At 34.7% G+C, this 25,105-nt stretch overlaps 3 protein-coding genes across 5 annotated transcripts; 1 reads left to right on the top strand and 2 right to left on the bottom strand.

Annotated features, from left to right (window-relative positions):
- Window positions 1–1,404: 1,404 nt before the first annotated feature.
- Window positions 1,405–3,459, top strand: LOC112005587 (methyltransferase FGSG_00040). The gene has a single exon (XM_024037882.2). The coding sequence runs from the start codon at window positions 1,480–1,482 to the stop codon at window positions 3,073–3,075; it is 1,596 nt and encodes a 531-aa protein (XP_023893650.2). The 5' UTR covers window positions 1,405–1,479; the 3' UTR covers window positions 3,076–3,459.
- A 1,895-nt stretch (window positions 3,460–5,354) lies between these two features.
- LOC112005584 (protein SHORT ROOT IN SALT MEDIUM 1) lies at window positions 5,355–17,579 on the bottom strand. 3 transcript variants are annotated; one of them, XM_024037875.2, is made up of 21 exons: window positions 17,449–17,579; window positions 17,115–17,238; window positions 15,723–15,926; window positions 14,108–14,395; window positions 13,857–13,954; window positions 12,955–13,617; window positions 12,804–12,849; window positions 11,960–12,052; window positions 11,825–11,880; window positions 11,255–11,372; window positions 10,034–10,245; window positions 9,891–9,954; window positions 9,020–9,193; window positions 8,465–8,495; window positions 7,209–8,359; window positions 7,017–7,091; window positions 6,820–6,894; window positions 6,095–6,724; window positions 5,941–5,982; window positions 5,793–5,855; window positions 5,355–5,658 (listed from the first exon to the last, which is right to left on the bottom strand). In XM_024037875.2, the coding sequence occupies exons 2-21, from the start codon at window positions 17,187–17,189 to the stop codon at window positions 5,569–5,571; spliced, it is 4,248 nt and encodes a 1,415-aa protein (XP_023893643.2). In that variant the 5' UTR covers window positions 17,190–17,238; window positions 17,449–17,579; the 3' UTR covers window positions 5,355–5,568. The 3 variants fall into 3 exon arrangements, with proteins under 3 accessions (XP_023893643.2, XP_023893645.2, XP_023893644.2); XM_024037877.2 differs by having other exon boundaries at window positions 17,115–17,193; window positions 17,449–17,577; XM_024037876.2 differs by having other exon boundaries at window positions 17,391–17,575.
- An 824-nt stretch (window positions 17,580–18,403) lies between these two features.
- LOC112005555 (protein FAR1-RELATED SEQUENCE 5-like) lies at window positions 18,404–18,868 on the bottom strand. Its single transcript, XM_024037833.1, has one exon. It carries the CDS (start codon window positions 18,866–18,868, stop codon window positions 18,404–18,406), a length of 465 nt encoding a protein of 154 aa, XP_023893601.1.
- Window positions 18,869–25,105: the final 6,237 nt, after the last annotated feature.

Below are 25,105 nucleotides of genomic sequence, written 5' to 3' on the forward strand. Positions count from 1 at the left end.
ATGCATAAGTGCAGATGTATGGCAGTAAGTCAGCAGATCTTCATAATTTCCCGATGGCAATCAATGTCATTTGTTCATCTTAATTGAAAGTTGAAAAACCTCAACATGATGTCTTGTGAAGAACTCACAGTTAGGTGGATTGAGATTCAGTGCAATACCCAAGAGCAATTGAATCAATTAGCTGATACAATTTTTTTTTTTTTTTTTTAACTTTTTGTATTGCACCAGATTATCCCAGTTTAGCAATGGTTCATGCTTTACCGTGTTCAAATGAGGCCCTATATTATTATGGGAACAAGCAAACCGTTCAAAAAGGCGTTATCTTTTTGGTTGTGATCTTCATAGTGTCTTTGTTTGAGAGAAAATTTGGTGGTATCTTTGAAAATTGTGAATTTGTGATTTGATGGGGACTGAGTGAGAGACGGCGTATCTAAATTTGATAAGTTCATCTTTTTTATTGTTTCCCGGATTTAGTTTAATCTTTTTAATAATGCTCATTTTTAAGGTAAAATGCCAGTGACCAAACATGTAAAATGTCACATATTTAATATCTTCAAAAATTGGACGTGTTTGGTGTGAAAATATTAAATATGTGGCATTTTACATGCCTTAGATTTATAGAGTTTAAATTTCAAATATATACTGGTTTTTATATAATTGAAAGGTAAATGAAGAGCCTCTTAATTATGAATCATGTGTTGTCTCGTGAGTTGACATTTCCTTGTCAATATCAGTAAGAAATTGGGCTAAACAAACATTGATAAAAATTACTACACATTTTTTGAACTAAAATAATAAGTTGAAAATTTATTTGAACTAAAATATTAAGTTGAAAACATGATTTCACTTTGAAATCGTATTTTCAACTCACAATTTTAATTCAAAAAATAGATGTGTAACCATATGTATAACAAACACTACTCAACAAATAATATTAAGATGTTATCCATTTGTTTGTAAAATGAAAAATAACCCATTTAATTTTTTACTAATCAAAATGTGTACATGATATCTTGTCATTTTTTAACAAATCAGTTTGGTGGATTGAGATTTTAAAATTTAAACATATATTTTTATATTTATAATTAAAGATTTTACTCTTCTCCGATTAAAAATAAAATAAATTAAATTAAATCTTCATTATAAAACTAATCCTATAAAATAGCCTTCATTCGTGTAAAAAAAAAAATAGCATTCCTCTGTTTTACTCAACACTAAATTAATAATTTTTTTTTTGAAGAGAACACTAAATTAATAATTTAAGAGACATAAAAAAATAATAATAATAGTAATAAATTAAGAACCCCGACATAGCCGTTGCCGTTACTGAACAAAATGTGAGACAAAAGATAAAACTTAGAATAAGCAATTTGACCGTTACAAAATCCTCAAAATCAAATCCCTCAATATACTTCACCACTGACCAGTCAAAGACGCAAAAGCAGTTTCAGTCCACCACCCACTACCATCAAAAAAACAATGACAGAACTCGAAATGGCCGAAGAGCAAATGCAACAGCTCAGATCCAAAGCCAAGGAGCACCTCCTCAGAGAAGAATGGGAAGAATCCATACTTGCCTACTCTCACTTCATCAATCTTTGCCAAGACCAAATCTCAAACACCCAACATCACTTAGACCCAGAAAACCTTTCCAAGCTCCACAAATCTCTCTGCTTAGGCCTCTCAAATCGAGCCGAGGCACGGTCCAGACTGAGAGAATTTGATGAAGCATTGAAGGATTGTGAACAATCTTTGAAAATTGAGAGTACCCATTTCAAGACCCTGCTATGCAAAGGTAAGATTTTGCTAAATCTCAATAGGTACCCTATGGCTTTGGACTGTTTCAAGACTGCTCTTTTGGATCCTCAGGCTAATGAGAATGCTGAAAGCCTTAATGGGTATCTGGAGAAATGCAAAAAGCTCGAGTTTTTATCAAGGACCGGAGGCTTTGATCTCTCAGATTGGATTGTAAACAAGTATCGAGGAAAGTCCCCAGAACTAGCCGAGTACATTGGTGCTGTGCAGATAAGGAAATCTGGGATTAGTGGGCGTGGCCTATTTGCAACAAAGAACATTGATGCTGGGACTTTGGTGTTGGTCACCAAAGCAATTGCTACAGAGAGAGGTATATTGCCTAGTGAAGATTCAGGTGAGAATGCCCAATTGGTTATGTGGAAGAATTTCATTGATAAAGTTACAAGTTCAATTGCAAAATGTCCTAGAACTTGTTATTTGATTAGTACATTGTCAATTGGCGAAGATGAGGACTTGTTAGAGGTTCCAGATATAAGTCTTTTTAGGCCTGAGGCTGAGGAGGAAAGTAGAGACTTGGATAAGAAGCTTGATATGGCTAGTATTCTAAACATCTTGGATGTGAATTCTCTGGTTGAAGATGCAGTTTCAGCCAAAGTTTTGGGGAGAAACAGTGATTATTATGGTGTTGGATTGTGGGTATTAGCTTCATTCATTAACCATTCTTGTAGTCCTAATGCAAGGCGTTTGCATGTAGGGGATTATGTGATGGTTCATGTTTCAAGGGATGTTAAGGCAGGTGAAGAGATTACATTTGCTTATCATGATGTGCTTTTGCCATTGGTTAAGCGCAGAGAAATGTCAAACTCATGGGGGTTTCAATGTAATTGTAAGAGGTGCAAGTTTGAGGGGGAAATGAGTGAAAAGCAAGAGATTAGAGAGATTGAAATTGGCCTTGAAAGAGGGATAGATATGGGTGGTGCAGTGTACAGATCAGAGGAATGTATGAGGAGATGTGTAGTGAGGGGTAAGCAGAAAGGCTATTTGAGGGCATCCTATTGGCCTGCATATTCTGAGGCTTATGGTTCACAGAAGTCAATGAGGAGATGGGGACAGCGGATTCCAGCTGTGGACGCGGTGGTGGATAGTTTAGTTGAAGTAGTGGGAAGTGATGAGAGGTTATTGAAGGTGTTGATTGAAGGATTGAATAAAAGTTCGGGGGTCTTGGACAAGGAGAGGGCTTTGAAGCTGGGAAGAGGAGTGTATGGAAAGGTGGTTAAGAAACAAGCATTAAGGACTCTACTTGAGATAGGCTTTTTTTGACAAACCTATTATCTTTTCATTGTTAACAAAATCCATAGCAACACACAAGTTCTACTTTCTTTTTCTTTTTCCTGCCACTGATCTGTTAACAAAGCTATTAGCCTTGCTAGCTAATACGAATTAGTTCGATTCGTTTTTCTTTTCCCTGCCACTTTGATTTGTTTAATAGCTTCGAGTTTATTACCTCAAGGCTCAAGCTAAAAAGCTACTTAGCTAGCTTCTGCTTTTTCTTTTTCTTTTTTTGGTTGTTGTTGTTGTTGACATGTTGTTAACAAAGCTATTAGCTACACACAAGTTCCTTTCAGTTTTCTTTCTGGTACCACTGATCTATTTAATTGCTTCAAATCAGATTATACAAAGATATTGGCCTATTAACTAATACAAGTTCTATTCGTTTTTCTTTTTCTTTACACTTTGATCTGTTTAAATGCATCGAGTTAGACCACCTCACCCTTTTAGTGTATTGGGCATTTTATGGTGTTTGGCACAACAAAAAACACAAGATAATAGAGAAAATTTTCTATGATCAGCAAAAAAGAAACTCATAAAGCAAAATAAGCTTTCCCTCTATGAAATTAATTTTTCTGAATGAAAGTTTGTTCATATAACTAAAAGAAATATTAATAATTTTCCAGCAAACTATAATTAGTTTCCGACTCACTTTCAAAATTAGACCCAAACATTGAAAAATAAGTTCGTTTTCCCAAATATGCTTTCCAAAGTTCATGCTATTTTCCAAAAAAAAAAATGTCGAAATAAACAGAAATTTGCTTTTCAAGGAGAAAAATTTCGAAAGTGTAGTTTGCTTTTGCTCAAAAAATAAAAATAAAAATAATAAATAATAAAACAAAGAAAAAGAAGAAAAGAAAGTGTAGTTTGCTTGGTCAATAAGGTCATTGTGCCAAATCTAATCCATGCTTCAAGTAACCATAAAATTCTGGGCAATTAAGATTAATTGGCTAATTTCTTCTTTTAGACAAGACCATCATATTGAGATCCATATGATTACAACTTAACATCTATTATAACCAAACAAGTTGAGAAAATTAGTGGAAAATATATCATGTATCGGTTATATATATCAAGAAAAATATATTTTACTTTCTAAGGATGACAAAAATGTCCCACCTACTCGACCCACCTTATCCATGTTCTCTATTATGTGGAATTTCCAACCCAAAGAGGGGATAGGACAAGGAAGATAACGAGTTTGTCTGCATCGTCTTGTGTGTGTATTATTTAATTTTCTCTTTGCTCATACTCATTCAGATCTCTTTGTTCCCACTCTCCATGGTCATTTTTTCTAAATGACATTTATTTCCTAGAACCAGTCCCTTTTGCACCTAATTTTGTGCATAGATTTCAAAGTTAGGGTTATTTTCCCATTTAACACTACCATTAAATTTTATTTATTTATTTTTTTAAAATTTCCTTTTTGAAATTTGTTTTTGTGAATGAAAGTTTGTTCATATAATTATGTGAAATCAAAGGAAATATTAATAATTTTCCATAAAACAACAAAATAAAATTTCCACTCATTTTCAAAATCAGCGTCACACACTAAAATACAAATCCTTTTATCCAAAAGGCTTTCCAAAGTCCATGCCATTTTCCAAAAATATTATTTTCTATTGAAATAACCGCAAATTTGCCTTTCTAGAAGAAGGATTTCATTAATTACAAAAGCTTAGTTAACTAAGTCATGAAGGTTATTAACTTAGTATGCCTAAGTTAGTCAATGTTCTTAAGTAATTATAAAAGTCCCAAAAATTAAGATTAACCATCTAATTTTTCAGTCAAGTTTAATTAGCTAATTTTTTAGTCAAGACCAATAGAATCGGATCCATAAAATGGTAGAACTTAACATTTATTGTGTAATTAGACCAACCCATACATACATAAAGACCGTAAAAATGCCCCATCTTGGCCCACCCTGCCCCAAAGAAGGGACAGGACAAGAGTTTGTATATCTCTTTTATTTAATACATATTTAAATCACTTATTTATATAACCCCTTTATTTCTTCTCCCATGTCCATCCTATTAACATCGAATTCCCCAAATTGAGAGGGTTGCAAAATGCCTCCACCCCAAGCCCTGACAGCCCCATCGTGAAGGTGAAGGCGGACGAGACAGGAACAAGGCATCCATAATCAGATCACATCCCACTGTGTTGCCCTCACTAAGAGTATGCACTCATGTTTGGGAGATTGGAGGCAACTGGGTTGGACTGTTGCTGGCTTGAATACTAATAACACTGTTTTGCAATGATACCAATCGTGCGCAATTTTCTCATTTTTATTAGTAAAAAAAAGCAGTATAAACAAATGTTTCATTTTTATTTTTTGACAGGCATTAAAAGAAATCAAACAGAGGACAACTATCCAATTGCAAACCAAAACCCTGTAAGAATCTGTCCCCTTTCAAGGGCCATAATAAGGCAATGTCATACTGAAATCCATTTTCAAGAAAACATGAAGACCCTTCTCCAATCTCAAATACCAGACATTCGCACCAGCTTATTGTAAAGAATGCGGTCATCCCTACCGGTGTTGCTCTCTAACAATGCACTTTGCACAAGTTCCTGATGCATGAGATACATTAGCTACCAGACAATCAACACAAAAATATCGAGCAAGGAATTAAAAATAAAAAATATGGACAAAACCCAAAAAGAATCATATATGGAAGAATAATTGAATAACAGATTTTTTTCACCTTCACATCCCTGTGTGAGAGGAAATTCCCCAAGTTGTGGATGATCAACCTCATATCTTCAACCTGAAAGACAACAGTTGCTCCTTACCACACTAATCATCATGATATCATGAATATGAGAGAGAGAGAGTACAAATAAAATATTTACCCTAATGTAGCCAGCTCGATTTCGGTCAAAAAACCTAAAAGCCTGTTTCAAATTTGAAAACTAACATTAATATAATAACAAGTGCATGCAACAAACATGCTATAACAGAAATTGGGAAATAACAAAAGGGGGCAAAGAGTTCCCAAAAACATACCTGTAATAATTCTTTATCGATAGCAACCTCCGTCACGGCAGAAGTTTCTTTCTTAACAGTATCAGCGGAAGTTTCTTTCTTACTGGTATCATCAGCCTTTGAGTCTGTCTTTTCATTCCCATCAGACTTGAGCTCTGTCTCAGCAGCTTTTGGTTTCTCTTTCTCCTTCAAAGAGTCCTCTGCTTTATCTTTATCATTTCCTTCCACCTTTTCAGGTGCAGCATTCACATCAGTCTTCTCTTCTTTATTCACAATAGGTAAGTCATGTTGCGTACCTGACTCCTCCATTTCTTCGTCCTCTTCAGGATCTTCCTCTGGATCTTCATCATCTGTTTCATCTTCCATCTTCACCACATCCTTTTCATTTTCCATCTTCACCACATCCGTTTCATCTTCCATCTTCACCTCATTAACATGATCAACAGATTTATCCTCCTCCTTGACCTTGGTTTTGTCATCATCTGGTTGAGCTGTGTTCAACGTTTCAGACTTAATATCTTGCTCTTTCACAGGGAGATCACTGGTCTTTGCTCGCTTCACCGGTGATTTGTTATCCTTTTCCTTTTCTTGAATTTCATCCCGTTGCCTCTTACGTTGATTTCTTTTTGTCACAAATTTTACACGTAGTTTCTGCACACATGCACACCCAAAAAATAAGCATGTAAATGAGGATGCCTCAGTAAAGGAAGCCAGTAATATGCATATTGACATAGTCCATAACAAACCTGTAGAAATGTTAAAATTCGACTACCCATCTGATATTGAAGCATTTCATACAACGACTCAGCAAATAATGACAACTGCAAGAAACATGAAACACAGTGAGGAAGAAACAAGAAGCTATAATCTTGCTAGTTATACAAGGTCAGACGCAGAGAGAGAGACAGCATATAAGAGAAATGGATGAAGCAGGAGAACAAACCTCAAACGTTGATTCTAGCATGTCCTTGTCAGTGTAATCCAGGAGTGAATCCAGTGAAAGTGACAATGAACGAAGCTGTAATGGAAGATTCATAGTTAGACAAGGAGTACAAACAAGCTACATTAGATGGGATGAACATACAGAATATATTTGATTATGTACATAATGATGTGTAGGATGGCAAAAACCTACTTTGGATTCCTTGCTCCATTTGGTTTGTAAAATCAATCCAGGGTGTCGAGGAGGTTCTTCAGGCTTTCTCTTTTCTTTCAAATCTTTATTTGATTTGTTTCTAGAGTCATCTTTTCCATCATTTTCTTTTCTCACTCTCTCATCTTTAGATTTATCCCCATCTTTTAATTTTCCCTTCTTGCCATCATTTTGAGGAACTTTCTTCTTGTCAGCATCAGTCTCCACTTTAGACACTACGCCACTTTTCTCACCAGTTTTTCTTTCATCCTCCTCCTTATCATCCTTGTCAGCCTTTATCTCTGTTTTGCTTGAATCACCATCTCCTTGCTTCTTAGTCGCAACTGTTTTGGAGTCGGTCTTGGGAACTGTTTTCTTTTCAGATCTTTTGACCTCACTGACCAGATTTTCAGCATCTGCTGCTTGCCTCTCTGTGTTTTTGGTTTCATGCACTGGCTGAACTACCTTTATTTCATCCCCATCAGCATCTTTCTTAGTTCCAGGAACCCCATCACTGGATTCCAAACCAGAGACCTTTTTTTTAGCTATCCTCTTAATTATTTTTTTCTTTACAGTTGTTTTTACACTGGTACCTTCCACAACTGCAGCACTGCTTGGATCTGAATTATCCTTTGGTTTATCTTCAGTACCTTCATTCTGAGCAGTTTTTCCTGCTGGAACCTTTTTTACCACCTTTTTTCTTACAAATGTCTTAGCAGGAGTAACTGACTTATCCTGTTGATCAGGTATCTCTGAGTTTGCGTTCTTCTGTCCATTATCCTTCTCATCCAGCTTGTCATTTTGTTTGCTGGCACTACTACCAGCTGTCTTATCAACAACCTTCTGCTTGACAATCTTCTTTATGATCTTCTTCTTCCCAGGCTTCACGCTGCCACTTGTCTGAGCAACAGCAGATTCATCCGGTTCCTTTTTCTCCACATTCTTGATTTCCTCGCCTGTTTCAGCCCCATCTTTTTTCTCAACAATTTTGTTATTCCCATCACCCTTTTCTTCAGCTGTAGTAATCCCTTTCACACCATTTCCATTTTTCTCCTTTTTGTTAGAATCTTCTGCTTGTCCAGAGGATGCGGACTCTTTCTTTTTTTCTGATTTGTCTAGTCTTTTGACATCTTTTGAGGAATCCTTTTCCTTATCTAAATTACAACACCCCCAAAAAAAAGAAATCAATTTGATAACTGATGACTAACATAAGAACAAAAGAGATATCAAATAAAATGAGACCATGCACAACAAGTTACCTTTCAGCCCATCTTTCTTCTCTCTAGACCTCTGAAAAGAATACAGCATTATATTAGTAAGAAGAAAGCAGCAAATCCAAAAGACCTAGGCAAGAATAGACATGATTGCCAAACATTGAGCACTAATGTTGCTCTAAATAGAGCCAGAATGTTAAATAATACATAACCCCATGTAATTGGTATTAAGACTTTAATGGGATGAATTCAGCAATGTTGTGTCCGGAATCTAAAGATATTTTGATCAACCCACTTTTCAATTACATGCCTATATCATGAGAGCCAGATATCAAGTTCTTTCCGTTCAAAAATGTGTGTATTGGAATTGACAACAAGCATCACACTCAAAGTGCATTAGTAACAACATTTTCAACAACTGAATTTGATCTGCACTCAATCTCAGAACAGATATCTGTCCAGGTATCTACTTATGCGCATAACTACATGCACATATTTTGTGTTTGCCTCTGCCAGTGTGTGAATTAGATGTCTTTTGGCAACGAACTTGAGCATGAGTAAAACTGATCAAAAAAAGCTTCAAACAATATAGCTACAAACCTCTTTTTTCAAAGAAAGTTGGCGCTCTCTCTCCACAACAGCCTTCTTGTGAGCAAGCCATTGGTCTTTCCATGCATCCAAAGAAGGGAGACATTCAGACAAATCTGGAACAAATAGTACAGTGACCTCCTTATGGCTAAAAAGTCCATCCTTGCCAAGTCTGTCATAGTGTATCTGCAAACACCAAGTAGAATTAAAAATTAACTTTCTGGATCAAGTAAACACACGCTCGTAACCAAAAACAAAATCTCTAACTACAACCTAGAAACATCAAAAGAGTTCAAAAACGCTACATATTGCACTGTCTCATCTGCATCATAACCAAAAAATAAAATAAAAAATAAAACTTTTTTTTTTTTTGGTCAACAAAGATTATACCTAAAAAGTTATAAACAAGGAGTCTGAACCTGTACGGTAAAATATTACATATTGAAGTAGCCAAGACTCCAAAAAAAAAAAAAAAAAAGGAATAAGCTACCAAACCTCTTCCAGACCCCATAAAAGTGGAAGTTTTGTACAGTAGGTACAAATTTGTTTTTGGAAGTAGCCAAGAATATAGATGTAAATGTAATGTTTGGGGAAATATCTCTGTTAGTGAAAATATAGGTAGGCTAATTTAATGATTTAGTATATGTTTTGACAACTAAATCATCCTATAATTCATAAAAATAAGATCTCAATAAGAAAACAAATCAAACATAAAGCAGAAGCTTGAAGAAATTCATTCCAAAGTCAGCCACCTTAGATAACCCAAAAGGCCTACTGAAATAAGCTATAAAAGCCACAACAAGTATGCTCACTGTTGTAACAAAAATTCAAAGAAACTGAAGAGGTCCTAATAAATGTAACAATCATCAAAGGAAAGTTCTACCTCAAGAAAACGATTCCAATGACGGCAGTTCTGTAAATCAAGTTGAGTGACATCTTTTGCATATCTACAAAGTAAAAATAACTTCAAGTCATTTGAAGAACATTTCTAGACATCCTCTACAACAAATATCAGCCAGCACAAACCTATGGACTGTTTGAATTAAAGAGGTATCATCAACTGATGGGTCAACACCATCAGCAGGATTCCATTGACCACCAATTGTCATGAAAGACTGGTCCTTTTTAAGCAAGGCAAACCGGAGGATATTGCAAATGTGGGGTATGCGATCATCAGAACTTTTTTCGGATGACAGCTCCTCCAGAGCATTCTTGCTAAGTCCGCTCATCAAAATCATCTGAACCAAGAAGACAAAGAAACCTTAACTAATCATAACAAACTTTAATACAATTCATCATCCAACAGCAGCTTTAAAATATTAAAATGGTGACAAAGCACATAAATAATGGATCCATCATGATAAAACATATGATAAGGGGACCCTCATCCCTCTTCCTATGGGCTCTCCCACACTTTTGGAGATCCTGAACATGTAAACTTAACTGTGCATTCCACTGATAAAATTTCAACAAAATGAATGCTCAAATGGACCCAAAAAACCATGCACTCTAATCAAAATTAGTAGATCTAACAAATACTTTTTGATTAAGAAAGATCCAATTTTTTATCAATCCCACATGAGGCATGAGGGCTTTGAATGTTTTACTTCAGCCCAAATTGTTTCTTCTTTTCTAGTTCATTAGTGAGTTTTTGCCCCAAGTGGAACCAGAAGGGGAATTGAACTAGTGACCATCGGTTCATGAAGCATTATACCCAAAATTGTACCACCCCATGAGGCATACCTTGCCCCAAACTATTATAAGTCATGCAAAATCTTTGCTAAAGGGGGAGAATTCATGACAACCTATCTTGTAAGAGACATCATGATAATTTTTTTTCCTTTGTGTAGCAAACCATGCTTTAACATTTTCATCATAATGCAACAAAGACTTGGTTCTCATATGATTTAAAAGCGCAATTAGTTAATCACCAGCAAGTAGCAACAAGTCCACAATGCCCAAGAATATGAAAGACAACCAATTTATGGGCTTACAACTTCCTCATACGATATAATTATTATTAGAATAACTTAAAATCTCAGGTACTCAGGTCTAAGCTACTGTGGGCAGTTATTATTGATTCCAAAAGCTGGCAGAACCTTAACAGCATCAATGGAATAAATTGTCCACTGCATAGTGCATTATCTTTAATTGAAACAAGTATAGTTTTACAATTTTAAATTTAAAAATGCAGTCTTTAATTGAAACAGATATAGTTTTATAATTTTAAATTTAAAAATGATTTACCTTTGCATTCCACACTATATTTCCATGTTCTAATTTTGTAGGTGCTTCAGCCAAAAGCTCAGCAGATGGCTCTTTCAGCTCAGTTGCCTTCTCTTCTTCAACAAAATCATGCTCAAAACTGCTCCACTCAACAATGTATATAAAAAATAAAAATCTTATCTTACCCTTCTTTCAAAAAATAAGTAATACAACAAACATCCATTTGGTTTTGAGAAGAAGTGAAGTGAAGAAACATAGAATATTAGAAATCACAAAACTAGTTAAAGTTCAAATACTTGTTCTGAGATGCAATATTTGTTTTTTTTTTTTTGGCCAGAAACTGGACCAAACTTTTAGAAAAACAAGTAAAAGGTTGTTTTACTACTGTTCTTTCTTGTACATATTTTTATGCTATTTCATTCATCTTGCATAAACTAGTCTTTTTCAATAAAATTTTTCTGACTTAAAAACCATTAAAATCACAAACTGCCACTTGCACCAAAAAAAATTAAAGTTACAAAAGCATATTCTGGATAAGCATAAGATAAACTTTGCAAAAATCATTGAAGTAACAGCATAAAAGAGCGGCACCTGACAGGAGTGTTGATGGAAAGTCTAAGATTCTCCTTTGGCCAGTTCACAATAGCCTAAAAAAATAAAACACCACATTAAGGTAATTATTCAACTATCTACTTGACATCTTCAAAATAAATGATAAAGACTAACCTTTGAAAATTCTGGGGACACAAAGAGTCTAGGATATCTCTTATCAAGTGATAAATAATCCCTCTCAACATCTACCAAACTAAATGAGTGAACCTGCAAATAGACAGCATTCATCACTGAAAGGAATGAAATACATGTACATGCCCAGTTTCAGAAAAACATAGCAGCATGCACCAAATACATAGTTCTTAACAGGGAGGGAAAAAAATCTCATGATCTTCTTTCGTGTTTCAAAATTCAAATCAGTTCTTCCATAAAAAGGAAAACTTCCAAAATTGAAATGGCTCTTCATAAACATCGACCATCAGGTAAGAATAAAATAAATCATACATGCAAGTCTACTGGATTTAACATAAGGCCAAGGTCACAAATCCTAGAAAAGAGGTATGCAGCACTTTCTCCATAAAAGCACGTATAAATCAATCCGATGCACCAAACGAATGACCAAAAGATTGAAGGGAGAGATATTGTAAGAATGGAGAGTAGATAAGGAACAAGAAGCCAAAAGAAAAACCCAGATCTAAACATTCCCAACCAGAGCTAAAAGATCAACAGGAGGAAACATGGAAGGAAAAAGGCCCAAATTCATAGCAATACAAGGAATGGTCAAGAGTGAGAAAACTCCCCAGAAGTAAAATCTGCATCCCAGAGCGAAAGACAAGAGAGCAATATGAAAAGAGTAAAGCCACAACTAAGAGCAATAACAGGAAGCAACAAGAATGAACCCAATGAAGCCCTCAACTCCACATCCCCACAGGAAAAACAGCAGATCCTTGAAGAGGAATATTCTCATTATCATTAAATGTCTTAAGCTCTTTACTAGTATTTTTTTTTTTTTTTTTACCTTGCAGACATATTCTCTCCTTTTTTCTTTAACAGGTGAATGATGCCTTCAGCAGAAGAGAACACCAAGTTAGTTACAAGGGCTGCAAGATACACAAGCAGCTATATATTCAGAACTTGAGCAGGACGCAAAATAAAACATCAAGATCCACCTATGTAAAGCATCATGATGTGGGGAATCTCGTCGCAAAGATTTCCCCTCCTTCACCGAAGAGGAACCACGGCGGTCCCTAGAGATTCTTGCTGGAGTTCGATCACGCCTGGCTTCAAGTCCACGTTTGCGCTCTCGTTCTCTCTCCTTCTCCCGTCGTTCCAACATGCGTTCCCTTTCACGCTCTCTTTCTCGTTCTCGTTCCCGTTCTCGTTCCCGTTCCTTCTCCCTTTCTCTGTCTCTATCTCTCTCACGCAAACGCTCCCTACGCCGCTCCTCCTCCCTTAGCTCGAACTCTCTAAGGTAACCAGCCCTGTCATCCTTGTGATCCTCAATTCTTGGATGACCACCACGTGATGACACACTGCTTGGATAATCCAATTCAAGAGATGTGCCATGAAGCCCTTTTCCAGTGGCATAGTCCCTACCAGGAGGCAGACTCACTCCATATCCAGGATTTGAAGAACTCTGTGCATACATGAGATCTTCCGCATTTCTCCGTGGAGCTGCCCCTAATATCGATGGAGCTTGTTGTCCACTATACGAAGAAGCACTAAGCATTGATAAACTGCGAGGATCAGCATCCATCCTTCCTCCATAAGAGAGAAGATCTTGGGTGGGATGACGACTTGCAGTACTTCTTGCTGCAAGATAATCTGCTTGTCTGCCAGAAATGTGTTGCTACTCAGTGTTGTAAGGAATATATTATTATCTTATATAGCTGTGCATAGACTATCACCATTGAGAGTAAGCCCACTTCATTAAACAAATTTAAGGATGACCTTGACCCTTCATTATTGGGAAAAGGATATAATTTATAAAGTGATTATAGTTGCTACAAAGAGGAAATTCATTTGAACAAATCTTATGGCTACCATATATCAGTCAGAAAGCTGAAAGTACCTGGCACTCCCATCCAGAGATGCAGATTGCAGTGATTGAGCTTTTAACAATTGTTCTTGTCGAAGCAATGCTTGATCAATGCGATCATACATCTCATTCTGTTGATTTAGATAACAAAAACAAAGATCATTATCATTATTTACACATGCACGAACAATAAGTAAAAATTTCATATTTCATTAAATAAAAATACTAAGAAAAAATCAAGCAGAAACTAACAGATTTGTTGAAACAATGACAAAAGGCATTACCTGATGTTGACTAAAACCAACTGAATCAGCATATCGCCCTGTTGGTTCACTTTGCAAGTCCCTACCAACATAGGCACTCTGTCGTTCACCATATTGTCGTCTGTCTAATTTAGAATAATCTGGAACCTTCTCAGCATATAATTGATCACCTTTGTGACTATATCCATGGCCTGAGGAGGAGACATAGTCAGTCGATGCAAATTTAGGTGAATCTTGTATAGCCGAGGCATAGCCACCACGACCTTCCAAAGCTGACGATCCAGCACCTTTCACATTCAGTGCTGCAACCTACAAAGAGAAAGATTCTGCATGTATTAGCATCACACCAGATGATTCACTCAAAATTTCAACAGCTAATAAAGCCAAAACTCGGATGAGTGAATCCAATGTAGTCAAAGGCAAAAGACGACCTTAAGGCACTAAGGCCTTGTATTGCCCAAGGCGAGAGGTGCCAAAAAGGCGCTAGCCCAAGTGAAGCAAGGCGCTAAATTCTAAATATAATTTTTAGTTTTTTACATATTTATAGCATAAATATATATACATATATATTAATGTACTGAAAATTATAATCAAGCCTCTCTTACTTTGTTCCTGATTGATAGGAAAACCAGTTTTTGGGTTGAATTCCAACAGATCCCCCCAACCACCCCCCCCCTCAAAAAAAAAAAATAATAAAAAGTTAAAAAGACAGAGTAGTAGAGGGAAAAAAAAGAAACAGGGGAGAGTTGCCATAAGAGAGTAGAGGGGGGGAAAACTGACAGAGGAGAGCTATCAGGGAAAGAAAGAGACAAAGCAGAGCTGCCATGAGAAAGGAGTAAAGACAAACAAAAACAGAAAGAAAAGAGAGAAGGGGTAACGAGAGGTAAGACTGTAAGAGAGTAAAAAAAGAAAGTAAAAAGGTAAGCATTTTAAATGTAGAAATAGATTAATGTAATAAAAAATAAAAATAAAACTCAGTGTGTTGGGTGGCCGGTAACTGTTGTAGTGTTCAAAACCTGTGTGCATATGTTGCGAGGTGGAAAATATGTTCAAAGTGAGCACCTCACTGAAGGTGCCTTGCCTCAGTGACTTAGAGGCACTTTTATGCCACCTCGCCTCGCCTAAGCGCTCACTTGAAACACCTTTGACTACACGGAGTGAACCACCAAACAGCTTACAAATGATTATTGCAAAGTTGTCAGGATACAAGCAATCAATGAGATGTAACTTGATGTTATGTGCAATATGAAATTATAGTGTTCTGAGACTTTAAACAGTCTGTGGCATAGGGACATACTTGACAGGAGATAAACACAGGAGGAAAAGAGATTCCCTACTAATGCTTTATTGGAAGCATATAGTCAATAAGAATTACATGGGGCATCAAGGTCATAGGACAGATTAATGTTTTTATCATACTGAATTTTGATCTGAGCATCATTGCTTGGGCATCAATGTCATAAGACAGTTGAATAAAACAAATTATAAACTCCTTGGAAGCAGACAGATAAGAAACTCAGTGCAACAGGCAAGTAAAACAGCTAGGAAAAGGTTTTGTTGAGCCGCTATGACGTGAGGCAAGGTAATGAGAAGTGCGCACACACGCACACACATATTTTAAAAGTAAACCATTCACCTGCTGAGCACCACTTAAAGCAGCCGAACCATACACAGAGCTATACTGTCCCCCATAGTGAGCCGCAGTTGAAGTATGAGGTCTATACCCACCAACGTCAGCTTCCTGAGAGCCAACCAACATTGATGAATGCCGAGCAGCCAATGAATGCTGAGAACCCCCATCAGGGCCTCCAACAGTACTGCCAGAGTAAGCAGCTCCCAACTACAAAATGCAATAAATAATGATAAATGAGACCGCCACTCTATCAACAGAGACCAGGCACATTACACATGCCCATGTGACACCAACACCTCAAAGTTTAGACACAACAAAAATAACTCTATATATACCAACATTTGTTATTAAGGCAGTTAAAGAACTACCTTAAAATGGCTTCTAAGGGTACAATATACTCATAAAACCATTTTCTTGTAACTAAGTCATTATAGCAAGTAAATTTACAATCTTTTTAAAGAGTCTAAACAAGAACTTCTAAATTACAAAATGGTTGCCAATATAGAGTGAAGCATTCTACACAATCAAGATAAAAACCAGTAACAAACAGAAATAAAATAAACTACATCATTTTTATTTGGAAAAAAAATATTTCCTTGATAAATAAGAACCACTATTGAAATGGAGATACCGGCATTTGTTATTGAGGCAGTTAAAGAACTTCCTTAAAATGGCTTCTAAAGGTACAACATACTCACAACCATTTCCTTGTAATTCCATCATTATAGCAAGTAAAAGTACACTCTTTTTTAAGAGTCCGAACAAAAACTTCTAAATTACAAAATGGTTGCCCATATAGAGTGAAGCATACTACACAATCAAAATCAAACCCGGTAACAAACAGCCAAAAAAAAAAAACTTTCCTTGAAAAATAACAACCACTATTGAAATGGAGATACTGGCATTTGTTATTGAGGCAGTTAAAGAACTACCTTAAAGGTACAATATACTCATAACCATTTACTAGTAATTCCATCATTATGGCAAGTAAAAGTGCACTCTTTTTTAATAGTCCAAACAAGAACTTCTAAATTACAAAATGGTTGCCCGTATAGAATGAAGATTCTACACAATCAAAATTGAACCCAGTAATAATCATTATTGAAATGGAGATATAAACACAAAGTTTTCCTAAAAAAATATACAATCTAAACAATTTAGAGGGTCTATAAGACCTAGAATTAAATGGGTATTGCTAGTTCCAATAATACATAACCACTCAAACAATGATCTCAAAAAACAGCAAATTCAGCTCGATAACCAATACCGCCATACCATTAAATATGCAATTATTCCTATCCCTCCATATTTCCCACATTACACATACAAAAAATCTTGTTCAAAACACAGCTAAAGATAAAGTTTTTCGCTTTGATTAACAGAAAAGAAACTTACACTAGCGCCATACGCAGCCGATTGAGCCGCATACGATTGCTGCCCAAACGCATTGCTCCCTCTCGAGGAGTACATGATTCTTTCACAAACACACAGAGATATAATTTACCAAATAAATATTAATCTGCATTAAAAATTTGCACCCAATAAAACAAAAATTTCTGATTCTTTCATAATCGGATTTGAAAGAAAGCAAAAAAAAATAAAAATCGAAGCTGAACAAAAGTTAAAAATTTGTGCTTTGCAATTGAGGGATGAATTGCAGTGTGAAATTACCAAAGCGGAAGATATAGAAAGCGAAACCCTAACGAAGATTGGTGGTGATGGAGCTTACCGAAGATAATCGAAGGTGAATTTTTTTGTGTGTGTTCGAGGTTCGAGTAATCGAAAACCCTAATTCTCAGAGAAGAGAGAAAACGATGACTCAGAAAAGACTAAATATGAGAGAATGGATGAATGAGAGAGAGAGTGAGGTGTAAATACGTGTAGAAAATATCGTTGGGGCGTTTTGTGGGCTTTTCTAAAGAGAGATTCATTGGAATGGAAATTTGGCCCAAACTGATATCTCAAAAGATTTGACTTGGGCCGAAGGGTTTTTTTTTTTTTTTTTTTTTTTTTAAATTGTGGAAGTGAAAGGGGCTTATAAGCCCTAAGGGTGTATGCGGTTCGATGTGGCCGGTGTTGGGAGGGGTTTTTGCACCGCGTCGACCTCATTGGTTTTCGTAAAGTTTAAATTGTTGAAACGATAATCGGATGTCGAATACCAGTAAAACAAAGAGAAAGAAAATCTACATGACCACAAAGTGAATATGGGATCTCATAAGCATATTGGAGATCCTAAGCACTCAACCACTTCAAGCCCAAACTACCAATCAAACCCAATGGAGAGAGAAAGCAAATATGGGATCTCAAAGGAGAAATAGAAAATGGATATGCTTTGACCCTTCGATCAACATGACCACCACTCGTAATGGTTTATGACACCATCGCTTAACCCCCGCAACACAGTATCTCTCACTCTCATGGAGGCTCAATCTTCACCATCCTATTAGTGATCAAATCAAAGTGACGCACATAACATTTAGATTAGAAAGCTAAGGAGTTGGGAGAGAAAAGGGTATTTAAAATTGATGAGAGATAAGAGAATGACAAAATAAAAAAAAAGTTTCAAACAACCACTTAAATGACTCTATAGTCTCATCATAAAGTAAGGCTGCACCAAAGATAATTGATTGTTTGTGGTGATTAACCCCAACGAATGGAGCAAAGGGACGATCATATCTATTTGTTCAATAAGTTGTGTCAAAACAAACAACATCTCCAAAGTGCCCGTAATCAACTATTGATCTCGCATCAGCCCAAAAAATGTTCATGATTTGACCATCATCATCAACTTGTATTGAATAAAAATAAGATGGATCTGTCAATTGCATCTTATGAAAGTACTCCATCATAGCAGGTCCATCTCCTTTCCTCAAAGCCATCCTCCTCTCATTATGTACATGATTTTTATAGTCAACATCCATAAACCCAAGATTTTCACGACCCCCAGCTTGCATGCTCAATAATTCAATGGTTTGTTTAATTGATATTCCAGACCTCTTTGCATCATTTGCAATGGCTTTTTGAGCAGATGAAATTTTTCTCTTCGATCTTAACATATGTTTCATTGGCGAAGGAGCAAACTCATGATTATGTTGACCATGAAAAGAAACAACATGTAACATACCATCCTTATGAAGATGACAGGTCATCTGTGCTAAACAACCTGTTCGTGAAATTGGACGACGATAAGATGCATTTTCGCGACGTTTGTCAACAGCTTGTCCACCCTCTTTTGAGCAACTAAATGTTCTCCTTATAATTTGCCCCACATTTCCTCGCTTTACAAAATGTTTCCGTACACTAAAGCCAATTCAGTGAGCATATTCTTTGTAAAATTCATATGCACTCTCATCACAATCAAATTGCATGCCAATTGCTGGAGTATTTGATTTGTTTGGGCTTCCAAGAGTAAGTTCTACTTTAGTCTCCTCTTGTTGATCAACTATCCAACCAATGAATTCATCTTCCAATACAATTTCTGGTACTTCTACAATTTCCTTGCTATGTCTACTTGGAGTATTTGAATTTTTTGGGCTTCCATGAGTAGCTATTTGAGCTTCCTCTTGTTGATCAGCTATACAATCGTTCAATTCATCTTCCAACAAAATGATTTGACTAGTATCCATCACCTATAGTCAAGATACATATTCAAAATCAAATCAGAAAAAAGGAAAAAAATTATAAACAATATTTAAAAAAAGTATTCCAATATTCAAGACCCATTAAAGAATACTCTCCATGAATTACTTACAAACACTAGAGTTTTAGAATGTATAAATCAAGAAGCCTATAAAGTTTACTCTCAGTTCTTATACTTTTGAAAATCAAGTCAATATGAACAAGAACAATTTTTTTAGATGAATCAAAGATAAATTCAATACTAAAGAAAAATGAATACAATTTCTACAACTCAACTAAATTTAGTATCATAAAAACTACAACAAAACCATAGTACAAGACAGCAAATAACAACACTATTACATATTAGAGAAGAAATACACATAAATTCATTTTTTTAATAAGTAAATTAAACTAGATTTGGTAACTTATAAACAAACGCTAGAAAATCCCCTTCAGTTCTTGAAGGAATCAAGGTTATCAATGAACAATCAAACTAAAAAACGCACATTAATAAAAAAATAAAAAACTAGAAAATCCAGAACTCACATTAATAATCAAACACAATTCATTCAGAAAAAAATTAATAGAATTAAAAAGGTAAATTTAGTTATCTATGAATAAAACAAAAGGAAATTTAGTTCTAACCGATGAAGCGGCGGAGAGTGGGTGGGCCGGCGGTGGAGATAGAGGAAGATTGAGGTGGTTACCCGGCGGTGGAGACAGTACAGGATTTGAGGTTAGCCGGCGGTGGAGACAAGAGGATTTGGGCTGGCCGGCCGGCAGTGGAGATAGGAGGCTATGGGTGATTGGCTGGAGCTGGGTTTTGGCCTTTTGGGTTACAATTGAGAGAGAGAGATCATACGTATAGAATTTTTTAGGGTTTTTGGTTTTTAGTTTTTATTTTTAATAGGTAGTGTAGTTAACTAGGGTTAGTTGAGTTAAGTTTACTTAAGTAATCATGTGCAATGCACGTGCTATTTTTTACACATGTCATCTTATTAGAGCAGTTTGTAGCCTAAGGCTACAACTGGTTTTGTAGTTAAACTTTGTCCAAGGAGAAATAGAAAATGGATATGCTTTGACCCTTCGATCAACATGACCACCACTCGTAATGGTTTATGACACCATCACTTAACCCCCGCAACACAGTATCTCTCACTCTCATGGAGGCTCAATCTTCACCATTCTATTAGTGATCAAATCAAAGTGACACACATAACATTTAGACTAGAAAGCTAAGGAGTTGGGAGAGAAAATGGTATTTAAAAATTGATGAGAGATAAGAGAATGACAAAATATGCATGTATGTATGTGTGTGTGTGTGTGTGTATGTCTAAATTGGTGCGGTTTTTGCCATAATTTTAAAAAGAGGACCAACAACCGCACTGGTCAATTATTGATACGCTTGAAAACTATAGATCATTAAATCATGCACTATCGACAACTGCCTCTGGCGTAGTAGCCAACTTGGCACCAATCTAGTTTCTTGATCTAGTTCAGTGGCCATATAGCCTTGCTTACATTAAGTGGCGTAAGGGAGCTTGAACTCAGTTTCTCCTTTATACTATGTTTGTATGAACGGGAAGGAAAAAGGAGTAAAAGGAAGGGGGGGGGGGTTGAAGAGTCTTTGTTTGGATGTATTTTAAAAAGGAGAAGGAGAAGGGTATGAGGGCATTTAGAAGGATCATACATGATCATTGAGTTCCCCTTTCCTCTCCTTATTAATTTTCAAAACATCCAAAAAAATGAGAAGGGCATCTATTCATCCAAACAAGGGGGAGGGATAACTATTCCCTCCCTTCTTCTCTGCTTCCCCACCTTACCCTCTACCATCCTCTTTCTCCAAATATCTAGACAAACTATTAGTAGGAAAACATGACAATGTTGTTAAGCTGCTATAATCTTGACGGAAAATAATCATTTTATGATTTATTATTGAGTGTTGGAATATGTAAAAAAGACTGTGGGTTCAAGATACTTTTTTTTTTTTTTAAATTCTTTTCGGAACACATAAAATTTCGATCCGCTATGATATGACTTCAGATTTTGGCTTATTCCGTGACATTTCTTTTGCGAGGAATTTCAAGTTCATTGATGTAATTTAGCTCTTATAAAAAGATCATGTTATAGTTTGTATTTGAAGTTGCAACTCAAGATGGTGAATTTAGAAGTTCACTTGATGTTAACTTAAGCGACCATTAAGCTTGACTAACCCTTGCTTAACGTTAACTCAAGAGAAATCACGAAAAATTATTATCCGATCAGTTTCTGATTCCTTTTTGTGTCGCCACTTTTTGTGCACCTATTTAAACCTACTTTGAATAATTTTCTTTTTTTAGTAAGAACAGGAGGCCACAACCTATCTAGAGAGAAAACCTTACATCTTTTTTATTTATTTTTTCTCATTATGCTTCATAGAAAAATTGTTGCCGTCTGTCCACTCATCATGTCACTACAACAAGTTTGACTTTTTTCAAGAGTCAAAACCCTTAAAAAAAATATTAAAAAACCTTGAAAAAAATTATTTTAAGAGTCCAATTGACCCTTGATAACCTTCGGAACATATACCGTCAAAAATGAAATTTTGAAGACCTTTGTGGCCCTCAAAACAAGTGCTTTATTCTTATTTTGAGGATAAAGAGACCCTTAAATAACTTTTTAACAAGATTTATATTTACAACCCTTAATAAATAAGGTTGTTTAAGGAGTCTCTTGGCCCTCAAAATAAGATTTTATTTTTATATTTATTTTTTTAAAACCACAATCATGCACAAAAAAAATATATATATATATATAATACATGTGATTCCAAAGAGAGTATTTGATTGTCTTATTGTTTTTCTGCTTCGTCATTAAATCACGTGTTATTACTTTTATGACTTGGTGCATGTTGAAATGTGGTATATTATAATTATATTGTGAATAATGTATATGAGAAAAATCGTTAAATAATTCCTCTGCATAGTTAACAACGGGTCTAAAGTAGTTTTTCAAGGGGTATTAGAGCATTTAGAATACAAAGGGTCTAAAACTGACTTCTCACTCTATAATAACTAATATAGTATGTAACCCATGCAAACACATGAATGCATTTAAAATTAAACACAATTTTTATTATAAAAATATAAATAATTAGTCAAATTATTACTAAATAAAAACATTTAACACATGCATTAATGCATACATATAAATACATTTAAAATTAAAACACTTTTTATCATAAAAATATAGATAATTAGTCAATTTTTTTTAAGTAAACGTAATTAGTCACATATTAAAATTCTAACCTAAAGTTAATAGTACTTATGATATTTTTTTTTTTTTTAATAAGATAAAACATGTGGTGATCTTTGTTGTGTTGTGATTTTTATTGAGTATATGTGATTGATTTTTTTTTTAATTTATAGTTTATTAATATTAGATTCTTTGTATTTTGCACTCATTAACTCATTTGACACAAAGATTAAAAAACTTAAGTGGATAATTATGGTGTGGTCTCCACATAAATTTAGACACATGACGCAAAATTGGATTCTAATTTCAAATTTTAATTGAATTTTCTCTAAGTTTTGCCTAATAATAATAATAATATATATATATATATATATATATAGATATAGATATAGATATATAGATTAGGTAACTTTGTTGAATTTTGATTTTTTTTTTTAGAGAGTTTCAACATATAGCATCCGCTCCTGATGATAATCTTTTATCATCAAACCAAGACATCAATCGGTTTTTGGTGTAGGCGGTTATTGAACTCCAAATCTCTTATTCAACCACCAAAGATTTTACTAATTGAGTTAACTGGAACCTACTAAAAATCTTATTTATTCATTACGTGCATATTGGATATTTTGTTATGTCATTAGTATCTTTTTTTTTTTTTAGAACTAAGTACGTCATTAGTATTTAAACAATATGTTGGTTAGTACTGTTTTGGTAATTGATTAAATTTGATTGTGTGACAAAATCCATTCACTAATTTTCACAATGAATGAATATAATTTTGAGAACTCTAAGGTAAAGTTACTCAAGAAAGAAATCTAAGAAATCTAAAGCACAAGAATAAAAGTTATACATAAAATCAATATGATAAAGTTATTTTTTAAAAGGTTCACTCCAGAAACAAAACTAAACATAAAAATAAAGATTGTAAATACACATATCAGTAGCTCAGTTAAAGGTGTCTCCGACCTAAAGATTAAGACCCAAGTGGGAGCCCCCTCCTCCGCAACTTCTGAAGGTTAAGTTTGATGGGGCCGTGTTTGCTAATACGGAGGAGGCAGGGGTGGGAATTGTAGTCCGTGACTCTCAAGGGAAGGTGATTTCTTCCTTGGCAGAGAAAATCAAGCTCCCATCCTCATTAGATGAAGTCAAAGCTTTAGCAGTAGTTCGAGCTATCACATTGGCTATGGACCTCAATCTACCCTCTTTTATTGTCGAGGGAGATTCAGAGGTGGTGATCTCTGCCTTAAGTAAGGAAGAGGAGTCTTTCTAATCTTTTGGCCATTTAATCTCTTCTATTAAGCATTATTTACCCTTTTGTAGTTGTGTTTCCTTTTCTCACACCCATAGGTCAGGTAACTCAGTTGCTCATTTTTTAGCAAAACATGCGAGACTTATTGATGGTTTTTCTGTGTGGATGGAGGATATTCCACCACAAGTCATTGATGTACTTTTAGCCGATTTTGGCTAATTTCAGTTTTTTAATATAGAAGCAGGTTTCTCAAAAAAAAAAAAATATATATATATATATATATACACACAATTAACGAGTTTATTATTAAAAAGGTTGATTCCATGAACAAATCTTAGAATAAAGATTATAAATGCACAAAATCAATATGATATGGTTATTATTAAAAAGGCTCTCGTGCGAAGTAAAGTGATTCATTGCTACATTATTAAATAAATAAATAAAGTGATTCATTCCTTTTGTCTCTCTCTCAAAAAAAGTTTGAGGGAGAGACAAAAGGAACATATTTTTCTCTATTTTACTGTTGAGATTTATTTTCTAGAATTGACGGTGTATAAAATGTAGTGTCATTTAAAATTTTAAATAATGTGAAATACCTTTAAATTAGATCGAGGTCCTCTAAAATTCTCAAGCTAACTACACTAGAATTCCTAAAATCCTATCCATTTAGTTTGAAACGAGAAAATTAGATTTGAACCATTTTAAAGAAAAAAAATGTTAACTACCACTATTTTGATATATATTAAAACATTTATGATGTGGTAAAATTCAATAAAATTATTTTAAAATAGATGTACATAATTTCAGGAACTCTACAATCTACGGTAGAATGACCTTAAGAACTCTAAAGTAAAAGATTTAAATCTCTTTTAGATTTGTGATATTTAATACAAATCATGAAATGGATAGCAGAGTAGAACAAGAAAAGAGATTCAAAATGTTTAGATATCAATATTGATTAAGAAGCAAAAATATATTTAAAAAGTTTGGAGACAAAAGGAAACAAAATTGTTTACTTTATTATGAAGTCAGTATTTAAATCTTTTACTATCAATGTTTATCATTGCTCATGTAAGTATATAATAAAGAAAAACTATTCTCTTTTTGAAAAAGTATATAATAAAGAAAAACGATTCTTTTTTTAAAAATCTTAATAATTTTTTTTTTAATATAAGATAGAAATTTTACTCTAGTTTAAGTTCACATATTTTTGTACGGTAAGTTTATTAATCTAAGATGTGATGCAAATTTGGAAATTCCAAGTACAATCAATCACATTATC

Source organism: Quercus suber, unplaced genomic scaffold (assembly GCF_002906115.3).
Source record: "Quercus suber isolate HL8 unplaced genomic scaffold, Cork oak 2.0 scaffold_641, whole genome shotgun sequence".
Taxonomy (NCBI): domain Eukaryota; kingdom Viridiplantae; phylum Streptophyta; class Magnoliopsida; order Fagales; family Fagaceae; genus Quercus; species Quercus suber.

Coding starts and splice junctions, on each gene's coding strand:
- LOC112005587 (XM_024037882.2), top strand. CDS start 1,480: ATGACAGAACTCGAAATGGCCGAAGAGCAAATGCAACAGCTCAGATCC.
- LOC112005584 (XM_024037875.2), bottom strand. CDS start 17,189: ATGTACTCCTCGAGAGGGAGCAATGCGTTTGGGCAGCAATCGTATGCG. Junction 13,955..14,107: donor TTGGTTTTAGTCAACATCAG/GTAATGCCTTTT, acceptor CTAAATCAACAG/AATGAGATGTATGATCGCAT. Junction 9,194..9,890: donor ATTGGAATCGTTTTCTTGAG/GTAGAACTTTCC, acceptor TGGTGTTTGCAG/ATACACTATGACAGACTTGG.
- LOC112005555 (XM_024037833.1), bottom strand. CDS start 18,868: ATGACCTGTCATCTTCATAAGGATGGTATGTTACATGTTGTTTCTTTT.